This window comes from Cetorhinus maximus, chromosome 15 (genome assembly GCF_964194155.1).
Source record: "Cetorhinus maximus chromosome 15, sCetMax3.hap1.1, whole genome shotgun sequence".
Lineage (NCBI taxonomy): Eukaryota > Metazoa > Chordata > Chondrichthyes > Lamniformes > Cetorhinidae > Cetorhinus > Cetorhinus maximus.
Genome location: NC_135893.1, coordinates 7827837 through 7841996, shown reverse-complemented (window position 1 = coordinate 7841996; position 14160 = coordinate 7827837). Strand labels below are relative to the sequence as shown.

Sequence of the window (14160 nt, the reverse complement as noted above, 5' to 3'; positions counted from 1 at the left end):
AAGGTTTAGTGAATCGATCAATCACCCTGCCTCCAACCCATTACATGGACAATGGAAGGCACCGGACCTTGCCATCATGTGACTGAAATCAGCTGCAGATACCAAATCTATTATCCCAAGAACCAGAGAGAAACTGATCAGTCTGCACAAGTTCACCACCTACAGAGAACAGCAGCAGAAGCCAAAGGCAGCAAGATCCATGCGTTTTTAAAAACCTGTAGACTGTTACATCTTAAAAGCCTCCCAGTCTGTTCCTTTCTCAAAGCCCACAAGAACAAACAAAACCTGAAAACTTCAAATGACTCACCTCGTGACCTGTTGAATATGCATCCCTTCCAGGGAACCCTGCAATAATCCTGATATACAAACCCACTTAAACTACCCTTTCAGAGTGAAAATGCCACCTTCAACGGGCCGGCAATGACTGTCTTGCCTACGACAAGCCAAACACATGAGCTATGAATTACTCTTTTGTTTACAGCTGGTAAAAGTGCAATATTCTCTAATTTATTTTTATTGCGTGTGCAGGTGGTGTAACGTTTAGACTTTCAGGGTGAATGCATGAATAAATAATCCTCTTTATTTAAACTCATGAAAGCTTGTTGCTGCTAATATAAAGTGACTGCTAACATTCTGGGGCCTAAGAAACACACACCTTCCTTTTCAAAAAATATAGTTGTTAAGTGTTAGTTTCTCAAAAGATTGTGATATTATCAGTATAATGTCTCAAGTGTGTTCACCTGTAATATTAATGCTCATAATATGAAAATGTCTATACTTATCTTTCTGCCATGATCCAATAATTTACTTATGGTATTTAATATGTATGAATGTACATAGATTTATTTAGTAGAGAAAATGCAGCAAAATATTTTGAATTTCCATAAGTTCCCATTAATTTTGATGAAATTTTGTTGTGGTGGCTGGTGAAAGTGGGCGGGTTAGGACCAGTGGGTGTTCTGTGAGGTCTTTTACTCCGCCTAAGAGGTCCATTGGCTAAAAAGTTCGAGAACCGCTGGTCTAGAGGTAACAAAGACATACAAGTGGTTAGCCGTCACATCTAGATACCAGTACAGCTGGGACTTTTCCTCATTTTGGAGGAAAGGTTTATATAGATCAGCTATGGTGAAAGTGGGTCAGCCGAGAGGTTAACGTACCCACAACCGATTTCAAATGGAAACCTGCTCCGGCTACAGCTGTATCTGGTTTCTAGGCTCAAAACAACAGAAAACTCTGCCTAGATGATTTAATGCCCCCCGACCCCCCAAGTTGTTCTTAAAGCCACAGGCAACACCCAGTAAAGTATGAGAGTTAAAGTATGGGCACAGACAAAAGGTGCTCACTAGACTGTCCTGGAGAAAATGTAAGCTAACTGCTCATTTGAACTGGTTGGTCTTAAATTAAAGATTTTAATCCTGATGTTACAGCTGGAGACAGAGTTAAAGATAGTGATATTATGGGATGTTCATCAAGTATAACCTATGTTTTCTAAACTATAATTCAGTAAAAGACATCTATCACTTTCCCAAGTAGTGGTTGCAATTCCTATTCCAAATTGTACGTGCGTGTGTGTGTGTGGTTGTTGTAATTCAAGAAATTGGATCCAACATCAAATAATTCAGCCTTCAGCTTCAATATCTATACAAAGGCAATGCTTGCTCAGCATTCGGCTGCCAAGAGCCCGAGGCTGGTGATAACAGCTTGTCCAAACAACCCCTATTCTACACTTTCATCTCAAATCTTGCAACCAAAATTAATCTGCTGTAACACTCCAAACGCATTGAGACCATTTGGCCCATTTTGCCTGTCCCAGTTGGAGCTGACAATTTAGTCCCACCCCCCCTGCTGTTTCCATCTCACCTCTAATTTGCTTTCTTTATTCAAACATTTATCCATTTCCCTTTCAAAAGCTACTATGGATACTGTTTCCACCACTGTTTCTGGTAGGGAATTCCATTTCTTAACAGCCTTTTGTATGAAAACATTTCCCCCTAACCTCTTCTTTCAAATAATCATATTACACTTTTTATAATCTCCAGTTACTGACTCACTCATTTTCCTCTATTTGCCTCATCAAAACCCCTGAATTTTCGAGGAAGCTAATTAGCAGCTGAGAAAAGCAAACGTATGCCACAGTGAGTGAAATATTTGGCGCAATCGAAAAATTAACTGGGTTAAAGAATTTGCTTTGCAATTACCTTTTAAATATATTAAAAATGCCCAAACTAGGGCAGCAGGGACCATTGAGAATGGATTCAAACTCATGTTTCGGAAGGTAAAGGGGGGCAAAATTTTGATCTACTGCCATCACTAGCTGCCTCTTCTTCCGCCCCTTCATTTGTGACTAGCTTTGCATTTCCAGAATGCTTTGTTATCTCAAGAAAACACTCCAGTTTGAAACCCAAGGATTAAAACTAGGCATGGGGATTTGTCAGCTTAGGGTTAAATTGAATTTAGTCGATACTGAAGGGATACAGCATTCCCTTCAAATCAGTACAGTGTGCTACTGCTCAGTTGATTCTGTACCTAGATTTGGATCCCTAGAACCCACAGCATATCAAGTGCTATCTAATGCAAAAGGTTTTCAGCCTTAATATACAGTCTGAGACCTCAAGTAAAGCAGGGTGAATTACTGAACAGACTGCTATATTTATCTTTGAGCCAAGTTTCAGGCCTCTACACGGGCAATGCCACTGCATCTATTCTCTGGGGTTTACATCAGCCTCAGCAAAATGTATTCAATCAGCAAGAGACTCGGTTACATCCTACACAGCCCCCTTCAGCCAGTGAGGGGCAGACAGATGCTGAACCCAAGAAATGCTAATCCATAAATCAATCAAGTGACAGCTGGTCTGGCTTCAGTAGGGTGATACTGTACTTGGCTATGTTGGGTTCCTTTCCTATTCTGAATTCAGAGTTCAGAAACATATTACTCAAAGCAGCAGACTGGAAGATAACTAATCTAAATTGATATTGGCAGATTGAACTATTGCACAACTTTGAAATGTGCAACTTCCAGTTCAAGAAGCAAACACTCACAACTAAACTGCTGATTCGAATACACTCATACTGCAAAAACTGGCACATTAAGGCAGTTAAGGAAGAGCGTCAAATACATAACTTACTTTGCATGACAGGCTAAAGGCCTATACCCGTGCCAAAAAGCGCTCAGCCAATTTTATGGGTTATAAAAGGACAAACAAACGGCACCTCTCGCTATCGGGAATTCCAAGCTCCTGCATCATTTTAAGCAACCACAAAGCACAGTTTATACTAAGCGTTCGGTTATTTTAGTTTCTCCTGTGGAACACATTTTGACCCAGGATTTTTTTTAATTAATTTGACTGTAAAAACATTTCAATAGAAATTGGAGGTCATATAATAGGCACAGGGTCTGCTTAGCTCAGTTGGTTAGATGGTGAGCCTGTGCTTCAGATGAATGCCAACAGCGGGGATTCAATTCCTGTTCTGGCTGAGGTAGACTTGGGAACCTGCCTCCTCCCCTGCTTCATGCTTGATGCAGAGAGGTGTCCCTCAAGCTATGTAACCAATTGTCTCTAATTGACAAAGACACCTACAGTCCCTTGTGGACTATGGCTAATTACCTACCTACCCATGACAGGCACAAATTCACCTTGTAGTCAATGAACCCAAGGCTGTTATATTTGAGTGCTTGAAATGGACCAGAGTGCCTTGCTTAATAGGAAAAGGTTTATGTCGCAACTTAAAAGCCATTACTCTGTAACGTCAAAATGTCACCAAAACTTTAGTTCACAATATATTTTCAAAATAGTTGTGTCCCTGTTGGTTCTCTGCAAGAGCAGCTCACCTCATCCCCCTGCCATGCCTTTTCCTCGTAGCCCTGCAAATTTCCTCTCTTCAGATAGTTGTCCAATTCTCCCTCTCTCCTTGGTTGAATCTGCCTCCACCACAATCTCAGGCAGCGCATTCTAGATCCTAACCTCACACACACTGCGTGAAAGAGCTTTTCCTCATGTCACCACTCACCTTAAATCAGTGCTCTCAGGTTCTCGATCATTCTGCCAATGGGAACGGTCTCTCCCTATGTCTTCTATCCAGATCCCTCATGCTCTTAACCACCTCTATCAAATCTCCTCTCAATCTTCTCTTCTCCAAGGAGAACAGCCCCAGCTTCTCCAATCTACCCATATAATTGAAGTCCCTCGTACATGGAACCATTCTCTGGAATCTTTTCCGCACCCTCTCTAATGCCTTCACATCTTCCCTAAAGTGTGGTGCCCAGAAATGGACAATATCAGTGAACCGAGGAAACTATCACAGCTCAAAAAAAGGCATAAACACATCAGGAAATATCCACATTGTGAAAATGTTATGCAGGATTAACAGATTGTGAACGGAAGAAGAAAAGATTTGCGAAAGTAACTTGCTTCGCAGTTATCATAGATTGCAGGACTGCTGTTTGGCAATTATATTGCCCAAGTAGGCTAAGCTATTCCATTACACAACCAGTAGCTAATGAGAAATGATTTGGAATACTTTCAAATTTCAGAGGCCTACAGTTAAAACAAATGCACACTGCTCCAAAACAACGTGAAACATAGTAATTCGACCTCTTATTCCCTCTCCTCCTGCCACCAGCCATGGGATAAGGACCTTAAGTGGCTTAAGGGCCACTTAAGGGATTCAATTGGTGGGGTGGTGGGGGGGGTGTGTGCAGGAAGGCCATCCTGCCACAAACTTAACCAGGGTGGAGGCAGGATGATGGCAGGGTCTCATCCACCACCCTCCTGCCTGATTGAATGTCCTCCCCATCAAACTCACCACAAGGTTAGGGGCATTAAATTCCACCCATTGAATCATTACGGCATACAAGGAGGCCATTGGGCCCATCAGATCTATGCTGGCTCTCTGTTGAGCTGAATATGAGATAGTTGGTAGCCCATTAAAACTTTTAGCGATACAAGACAAAGTTGATCAGGAGAAGTTTGCGCGCTGTCATTGTCCTGATAAAGCTGACCTTTTCCAGTGTACAAGTCCACTTCCACAGTGGGGTTACCACGCGAATCAAAAATTTCCCGGGCTTGGATCTTCAAGATGGACATGGTGACGGTTCTGTGGAGAGAGAGAGAGAGAGAGAGAGTGAAAAAAAAAACTTGCATTTACATAGCACCTTTTATAACCACCGAAGCACTTTACAGACATTGAAGCACTTTTCTGAAGTGCAGTCACTATTGTAAGAAGGTAATATCATTGATTGTTGTAAACAAAACCCATCTGGCTCACTAATGTCCTTTAGGGAAGGAAATCTACCGTCTTTACCTGGTCTGGCCTACATGTAACTCCAGACCCACAGCAACGTGGTTGACTCTGAACTGCCCTCTGAAATGGCCTTAGCAAGCCACTCAGTTCGACAGCAGTTAGAGCTGGGCAACAAATGCTGGCCTTGACAGCGATGCCCACATCCCCATGGAAGAATAAAAAGGGAAAAAAAAATTCAATTTCTATACTTCAGTAGCTCAATTATGCAAGTGTGCAAAGCTGTATAATCTCGATTTGTGCCAGTTTTGACAATTTACTTACTGGCTGTCAAATTCCCCCAGTAATTTCTTGATGAACTTGTCAGTGTGGAATATTAGAGTTGTTCAATTTTATTACGCAGGCGTTTATTACAGGACAAAGGGCAACTGGGTTGACAATAAATGCTGGTCGAGCCAGCGACGCCCACATCCTGTGAATGAATAAATATTTTTTTTTAAAAGTCACGCCAGTAATCGGTATTTGGCTCTAATCAACAGACCTCCATTTAAAGCATGAAGTGATACCACTGGGAGAAATTAAGCCCGTAACTAGAGGTCTTTAGATACTCGAAATATCATCTGCCCCTCTGGACCAAACTTGCCATCACTTCCAAGTATCCACTTTAAATATTTTAAAGAGGTCCTGCAAGTGGTGTGTCTCTCTGGCTAAAACCTTCTGCAACACGATGCCAGCACACTGAGCCTCAGCTCTCAGGTTACATATTAATCGTCAAATACATCAGCAGTTTTAAAAAGGAGTGTGCCCACACTCCAACTTTGGCTTCACGAGATCAGCGGCTTGCCATACCTGAACAACCCACTCAAATAAGGCAGCCCGCAGTCATTGCACTGGAGGCAGAACGTCAGGGGTAATTCCCTCAACTAATTTGTTCTACTTGTGGTTGTCACAGCCACTGATTAGTTTTCCCTTTGACGGAAAGTCAACTACAAAACATTTTACTCAGGGAGCTGGGTCATAGTGCCAGACCAGTGGCAAATTAGGACTTTATTAGCAGCAGCCAGCTCTTAAAATAGCTTCCTCACTGGTTCTGGGATGAATTGAAATCTGAACCTTTTTATTACATGTTCTTGAAACACACATTCGCCAATCAAAACTGCTTCATTATAACAAGAGGATTAAACATAAGCTCACAGGAGCATTTTAAAAATAGTCCTGACCAAACGGGTCATTCATTTGAAAAAAATAGAAAGGGGCATCCTTTAAAATCAGCCTTAGTATAATTGTGACAATAGGCTGAATATGGGAGGAAAGGAAAAGACAGACTTGCATTGACGTAGCACCTTTCACAACCTCAGGATGTTCCACAGCATCTAATGGCCAACTGAGTACTGCGTGAAGCGAAGTCGATGCAGCGGAATGATTTAATGGACTAGAGAATGCAAAGGATGCAACTTTCCTCGCATCGTTCTGGCCCGGTAATATTTCCAGGTAATTGAGCTGCCCAATTCCCACGCTCTCCTCAACCCAATCTCTTTCTACAAGCTTGTGCCTCTGGATCATTTAGTTTGCTGAAACCCACCTGCTTAAAAAAAAGACTTGCATTTATATAGCACCAAATCATGGCTTCCAGATGTGCCAAAGTACTTTACAAGCAATGAAGTACAGTCTCTGTTGTAATGTAGGAAATGTGGCTGGCAATTTATGCCCAGGAAATTCCCACAAAACAGCTATGTGATATTGATCAGATAAAATTGTTTTTTGTAAAGTTGGATAAATTTGGACATAACACTGTGGATACCTCTGCTTTTCTTCAAAGCAGTGTATGGGATCTTTTACATCACCCAAAGATGGCAGACTGGGCCTTTATTTTAATGTCTCAGCTGAAAGATGACTCCTCTGACAGTGCAGACCACCTCCAGTACTGCAAGAGAGTGTCAACCTAGATTTCTTTTTCATTCTTTTATGGAATGTGAATGTCATGGGCAAGGCCAGCATTAGTTGCCTGTCTCCAATTGCCCTTGAACAGATTGGCTCTTAACCGCCCTCTGAACTGGTGTGGCAAGCCAATCGCATTGCTGCAGGGTCTGGAGTCACATGTAGGCAAGACCAAGTCAGTGTGGCAGATTCCTTCCCTAAAGGGCATCAGTGAACCAAATGGGTTTTTACAATAATCGACAATGGTTTCATGGGCACCATTACTGAGACCAACTTTTCAATTCCAGGTTACTAATGGAATTTAAATTCCACCAGCTGTCCTGGTGGGATTTGAACCCTTGTCCCCAGATCATTAGCCTGCGCCTCGAGATTACTAGTCCAGTGATATTACCACAACACCACCGTCTCCCACTGTTGTGCTCAAGCCCTGTGGGCAATTGAATCCAGAAGTTCCTGATTCGGAGGCAAAAGTGTTGCCAAATGAGCCACAAGTGATACTTAGGGCTGGGTTTTCATGGAGTCAGGGAGACTCCATAGACCTAGTATGCGGGATGCGAATCCGGATTCCCAGCCTCATTCCTGGTGCCCCTAATTTTCATAAGTGCGGGATAAGGGTGTGGGCTGGTCTGGGTAACGAGCGTGCACCCTGCACTCTCGGCCTGGCGGGCTCCATTGCGAGGATAGGCATCCCCTAACCCCATGCAATTTTTGTGGAGTTGGGACAGCTTTTCCAGGACTCAGAGGGGTTGTGAACCATAGAGAACCTTTTGAAAGGAAAGTTCAAATGTCTTACCACACCCTTGTACCTACTCCCAATAGCCTCATACTTTCCATGCTTTCAACTAAGAATGCTGAAGGAGGCATGGCCGAGAACCCAGACATCCGCTAGTCTGTTGAAACAGCTGCGCCCAATGGAAAACACTGCTCGATTGACAGTCTTCTCTCTTAGCTCTATCTCCTCAAGTGCTCAATGTTTATTTACACAAGAGGTGTAAAGTGCTTACAGTTTCCGCTATTGATTCTTTAAAGGTCTGGGTGATTGACACTGTTATAGGACTATTGTAAAAGCAGTTTCTTTAAAGAAAGTTATGAACGAATAATTTTTTTGTTTAAAGCTTTGCATATGCCATTGTTAATATAGGGTTGGTTGATTCTGTAGAGAGTATACACTGTGAATGGGCATGGAAGTGCAATGGGTTGGCATTGGGTGGGTGGAGGGGCATAGCTTGGCATGGAGGATGAAGTGCCTTTGAGGGTGGATGGGGGGTATAGGTTGGCAGGGAGGATAAAAGGGACCATTGAGGGTGGGTGAAGGGGCATAGGTTGGCACATATGGGGCATGGCATGTGAGGGTTGAGGGCTAGATGGCCTGACTATTTTTATGACAATTAGTACAAAGTCCCAGAGCACCGAGGCATCCAGCAGCTTGCCTTGGAACTCAGCGGCCCCTGTGGCTGCCTCAGAGCCTGTTTCCGGGAGCAGCGGGCCCAACTCCAGTTAGCACCCACCATCCTGGAACGAAGATCCCGCCATTGCAGATACTTTCTCCCAAGGCGAGCGCATCAAGCCAGGAAATTCCCCGGCTCCCGCTCTCCGCCTCGAAGTCGAAAATCCAGCAGCTTTCCCAGAAAGCAAACTTCCTTGACAGGGACACAAGGAGCAAGAGTTGATCATATGGCCCCGCTGTCATTCCATTTGACTATGGCTGATCTTCTGCCTCAACTCCACTTTCCTGCCCACTCCCTCGACCCAGGAGATCAAAAATCTGCCTATCTCAGCCTTGACTGCAATATGCATTTTGCCTCTTTGTAAAATGCTTCTGAGTAAGGCAAGGTCACTTAAAGAACATCACTGTGATTTCCTTCCCTCACAGTATTGATGTAACTACAGATTGAATTGAATCAGTCTTACAAGGTTAGTATAATAAAAGCAAAAAACTGTGGATGCTGGAAATCCGAAACAAAAACAAAAATACAAAAACCTGGAAAAACTCAGCGGGTCTGACAGCATCTGCGGAGAGGAACACAGTTAACGTTTCGAGTCCGTATGACTCTTCGACAGAACAGTTCTGTCGAAGAGTCATACGGACTCGAAACGTTAACTGTATTCCTCTCCGCAGATGCTGTCAGACCTGCTGAGTTTTTCCAGATATTTTTATTTTTGTTTTTGTACAAGATTAGTACCCCAGTTTGGAAGTACAATATTCGGAAGCCCTTTGCCTTGTGAATAAAAGTGTCCTAGTTACTGTGCAATAAACATTCTTCAAAATAATTTATGAGATGCACAAATCTTTGCAAGTCTCTCTTTTCAGTTTTATGGTACCTGGGGATGAGAGGAACACAACAGTTTAAAATGGTGTTAATCCCAGACCACCATAAAGACAGGCCGATTTCAATAATAATCTCCAAAACCTGGATTTATACTTGCACGCATCTTCAGAATGCCATGTTTGAACTGAGTGGGTGATTGCCAGCTTGCAGTAGTTGGTCACCAGTCTAAATAACTAGGCAAGAGGTAAAAATGCACTAGAATGATGATCAAGTTATATGGGCCACATGCCAATTCATGTGAAAACCAGCATCCTCAATTCCTTTCTGTAATGCACATCCAGCAGCAACAAAATGGTTTCTTTGGCTTATGCTCAAGGATATTACCTGATACATTCTGAAAGATACATGTAAGCCAAATTGTATCAAGTTACACCAAGCTCATTGTCAATTTCTTATCAATATTTCAGTGGCTTCAACATCTCAAACCAAGTGAACTTTCCAGCCACACAACTCACTGTAGGATTAAACAATCCATATTTTTCACTAATTGGCAAATTGGATGATTCACTAAAACGTTTAATCTTTTTTTTAACCATTAAAATGCTCCCAAATACCTAATTAAACAGCATGAACGTATCTTCACTAATAGGACTGCTCTTCAATTACAGCGAGTGGAGAGTGAAAATTGGAATGACTATTAAAGATTTGGCAATATGATGGGCATTATGGTTACTTTCCAGATAAATGGGAATGAAACACGTAGAATCACAGTGTTATTTTTAAAATGCTCCAGTTAAAGACTTCAATTTTTTTTAAATACCTGAAGTGGAAGGTTGTGTATTAGTTACATTAACCATATCCCAAAGAAACAGAAGTCACGTCAGGATAGTAGAGTTGAGGGGTGGAGGTGGGGTAACAAAAAAGAACTCGGTTGAGAAGGTATTTGCAAAGTGGAGAAAATTTTGCAAGTGCATTCCTAAGAGCCAGGCCAAAGCAGTTGAAAATTCTGGCACTTTTTTATTCATTCAAGGAATTTGGGCTTCGCTGGCTGGGACAGCATTTATTGCCCATCCCTAGTTGCCCTTGAGAAGGTGGTGGTGAGCTGCCTTCTTGAACTGCTGCAGTCCATGTGGTGTAGGTACACCCACAGTGCTGTTAGGGAGGGAGTTCCAGGATTTTGACCCATTGGCAGTGAAGGAACGGCGATATATTTCCAAGTCAGGATGGTGAGTGACTCAGAGGGGAACTTCCAGGTGGTGGTGTTCCCATGTGTCTGCTGCCTTTGTCCTTCGAAATGGTAGATGTTGTAGGTCTGGAAGGTGCTTTCTAAGTAACCTAGGTGAGTTCCTGAAGTGTATCTTATGGATGGTATACATTGCTGCCACTGTGCATTGGTGGTGGGGGGAGTGGATGTTGAAGGTGGTGGATGAGGTGCCAATCAAGTGGGCTGCTTTGTTCTGGATGGTGTCAAGCTTCTTGAGTATTGTTGGAGCTGCACTCATCCAGGCAAGTGGGGGATATTCCATCACACTCCTGACTGTGCCTTGTAGATGGTGGACAGGCTTTGGAGAGTCAGGAGGTGAGTTACTCACTGCAGGATTCCTAGCCTCTGACCTGCTCTTGTAGCCACAGTAGTTATATGGCTAGTCCAGTTCAGTTTCTGGTCAATGTTAACCCCCCAGGATGTTGATAGTGGGGGATTCAGTGATGCCATTGAATGTCAAGGGCCAATGGTTAGATTCTCTCTTGTTGGAGATGATCATTGCCTGGCACCTTTGTGGCATGAATGTTACTTGCCACCTGTCAGCCTAAGCTCGAATATCATCCAGGTCTTGCTGCATTTGGAAAGGACTGCGTCAGTATCTGAGAAGTTGTGAATGGTGCTGAATGTTGTGCAATGTTGTTATGGTGGTGGCATATTGGTGTTGTCACTGGACTAGTCATCCAGAGACCCAGGGTAATGCTCTGGGACCAGATTTCAAATCCCAGCACGGCTGGGATGGTGAAATTTGAACCCAATAAACACCTGGAATTAAAAGTCAGATAACAACCACAAAACCATTGCCGATTGTCATAAAAACCCTTCTTCCGTCCTTACCTGGTCTGGCCTACATGTGACTCCAGACCCATAGCCCTGTGGTTGACTCTTAAATGCCCTCTGAACAATTAGGGAAGGGCAATAAATGCTGGCCTAGCCACATCCCATGAATGAATTTTTTAAAAATAATTAATTAAATTAATCAATCAGTAAACATCCCCACTTCTGATCTGATCTTATGAAGGAGGAAAGGTCATTGATAAAGCAGCTGGGGAGAAAAAGCAGGTTGGGGAACTTGATGTGGAGCAAACTAGGTAGTTGTGTGCTCAGGGGGTCTGGATGAGATTGAAATGGTGGAAAAGTGGCTGCTGGGCAGGGGAGAGGCGCGTGTGGTTGGAAGAGCCCATGAAAATAGTTAAAGACGAGGATTTTAAATGTAATGCATTGGGGAACTGGGAACCAATGCAGGACAATGATGGGAAGAGTTCTGGGCAAGTGAAGCCTAGTGCAGAATGTGTGCAGCAGAGCTTTGCAATAAATTACATTTATGGGGTGATGTCCATGAGAATCGGCACAGAGGACATGTAAACAATCAAGGTGACAGAGACACGTTTAAGGGTTACAGTAGCAGAAGGACTAGGTGAAGCTTAGGTTAAAGCAAGTAACCTTGGTCCTCCAAGTTCTATAAATTTAAAAATACGAACTTTAAAAACCAAACAGTGCACTGTACATGGTGATTTTTATGCCAACCATTGTCACCAACATTAATGTGGGACCGTACATCAAGAGAATAATAGATTGAATATAGCCACCCGCTACAGATCAGCAGGCTGCCATGTTCTGGGTGAGAATCATTCGGTAACTCCATGCAAATTAATCTGGGATGCAGGAAATAGGGACAGCAGATTACTTATTATTAAAGTGAAGGAATTTGGACAGTTACTACGCTTTCAGCGATCTACTGGCGTTACCAAGCCGGAGAACTTGGGAGTCTCAAATATTTAACCACAAGTCGTACCAACAAGAATCTCGAATTGGCTAAAAAAATTGTAATAGTGGTCACTCTGAATCCACAGCTAGGAATTGAAGGAAATAAAAATAATTGGCCTATGCCAAACATTTCAGGTAAAACACTAAGCAAACAGCAAATAAAAAAAAGACCTTCTCTAAATAAGCCCTTTCTTATATAAATCTACAATTCCAATGCTATAGCAACTAGTAAAACATCCCGAATGACTGAATGCAGGCACACTAGCAGATATCTAGAATTTCCCTATTTATAGTCTCAAGTCATATTAGTAACCATTGATGGGATTCTTCCCATATCTTCTGCACAAGTTAACTTTCTGTTTAGGTCTGCGAAGTACTTTGGTTATTTAAAAATAAAAACCGAGGTAAATCCTGCACATTTGTAATTTTAGGAAAAGTGCTGCTGAACAAAAAGGCAAAAACCCTCACAGGGAGAGAGAGAGAGAGAGAGGACTGTCCAACTCAGGTCCGCAAAGAGGCCAGTGCTGTAATTCAATTCGAAACTTTCATCATCGATTCATGCAAACTTATCCATAACTAAATATTATTCAAAACAATTCATTCAACAGTTTTTCAGAAGCTCATTCAAACTAATCAAGCCCCCCCCAAGGTTAAAACAAGAAAACACTGTATTTTATTTGTTTTGGCCATAAAATTTCTTGAACCTGAATTAAACTGGACAGATCTTTCAAAGATCCCGGCACCGGCAGGATGGGCCGAACGGTCTCCCATGATGAATGAGTCTCCCGCTCGTGAAATGCTGAATTTCCTGAACCAAGAGGAACTGCTGAATTACAAGAAGGTGCAACTTTAACAAGAAGGGGAAGCGCTCAGTTGCGGTGTTGGAACTGGCTTGTTTTACTTTATACCCCCACCACCCCCACCAGCACTCGCCCCCCGCCCCAGGGAGAGAAGCGCTGCGAAGTCTCTTACCTGTTGCAGACAGAGAGGAGGAAGAGGGAGAGAAGGGGACAAAGAGGCAGGGAGAGGAGAGAAGGACACGACAAGGACACCAGCCGAGTGCCGAGCCCGAATGAGCAGAACCGCAACAAAGAGACCGCCTGAGCCCCAGCTGCCGCTCTTATTGGCCCGTTCCAGCACCTAACAATAAGTAACCCAGGAAACAGTGACATCTGTGACCGTCTTCACTTCAACCCTGTGCCACTGCTGAGCATTGGAGTGCGCAGGAACTTTCAACTCATACTTTCTTTCAACTTTTAGCATAAGTTGGAGCTCCTTTTTTTAAAAAACTAATAATTCGATTGACGATTTAATCACGCTACTCGATAGAAATTACAGTTTAATTACCTGCCAGGAACAAACTCAGTGCCAGGCATTTAGTTTCTTTAACAAAAAAAAATCAGACACCAATGTACATCTGATAACTACATTTACTAGCACTTTTTCTTCTGTATTTTAGCAACTAAAAAAATGCTGGCAACAGTGAGTCTTCACTGCACAGTTTTGTTCCAGAATTTGTGTCTTTTTAATTGCTGAACAACCCTCAGTATTTGACCAAGGTGGAAGCAGCCTTCGTTGACAACGTAAACAGCTGCCCAGGTATCGGTCTGGCTGCCATACCTCAGAATAGAGGTGGATCCAGTGCTTTTTAAAAAAAAATTCATTCATGTGGATGTCACTGGCTAG

The 14160-nt window shown here is 42.8% G+C and overlaps 1 protein-coding gene across 2 annotated transcripts in view; it reads right to left on the bottom strand.

Moving 5' to 3' along the window:
* The window catches only part of eno1a (enolase 1a, (alpha)), a 54992-nt gene extending 41398 nt beyond the window's left edge, over positions 1-13594 (bottom strand). For both annotated transcript variants that reach the window (XM_078557832.1, XM_078557831.1), the window contains exons 1-2: positions 13447-13594; positions 5000-5094 (exon numbers count right to left, since the gene is read on the bottom strand). In XM_078557832.1, coding sequence (XP_078413958.1) covers positions 5000-5084 — 85 coding nt within the window. In that variant the 5' untranslated portion in view covers positions 5085-5094; positions 13447-13594. The remainder of the gene's footprint in view (positions 1-4999; positions 5095-13446) is intronic.
* Positions 13595-14160: the final 566 nt, after the last annotated feature.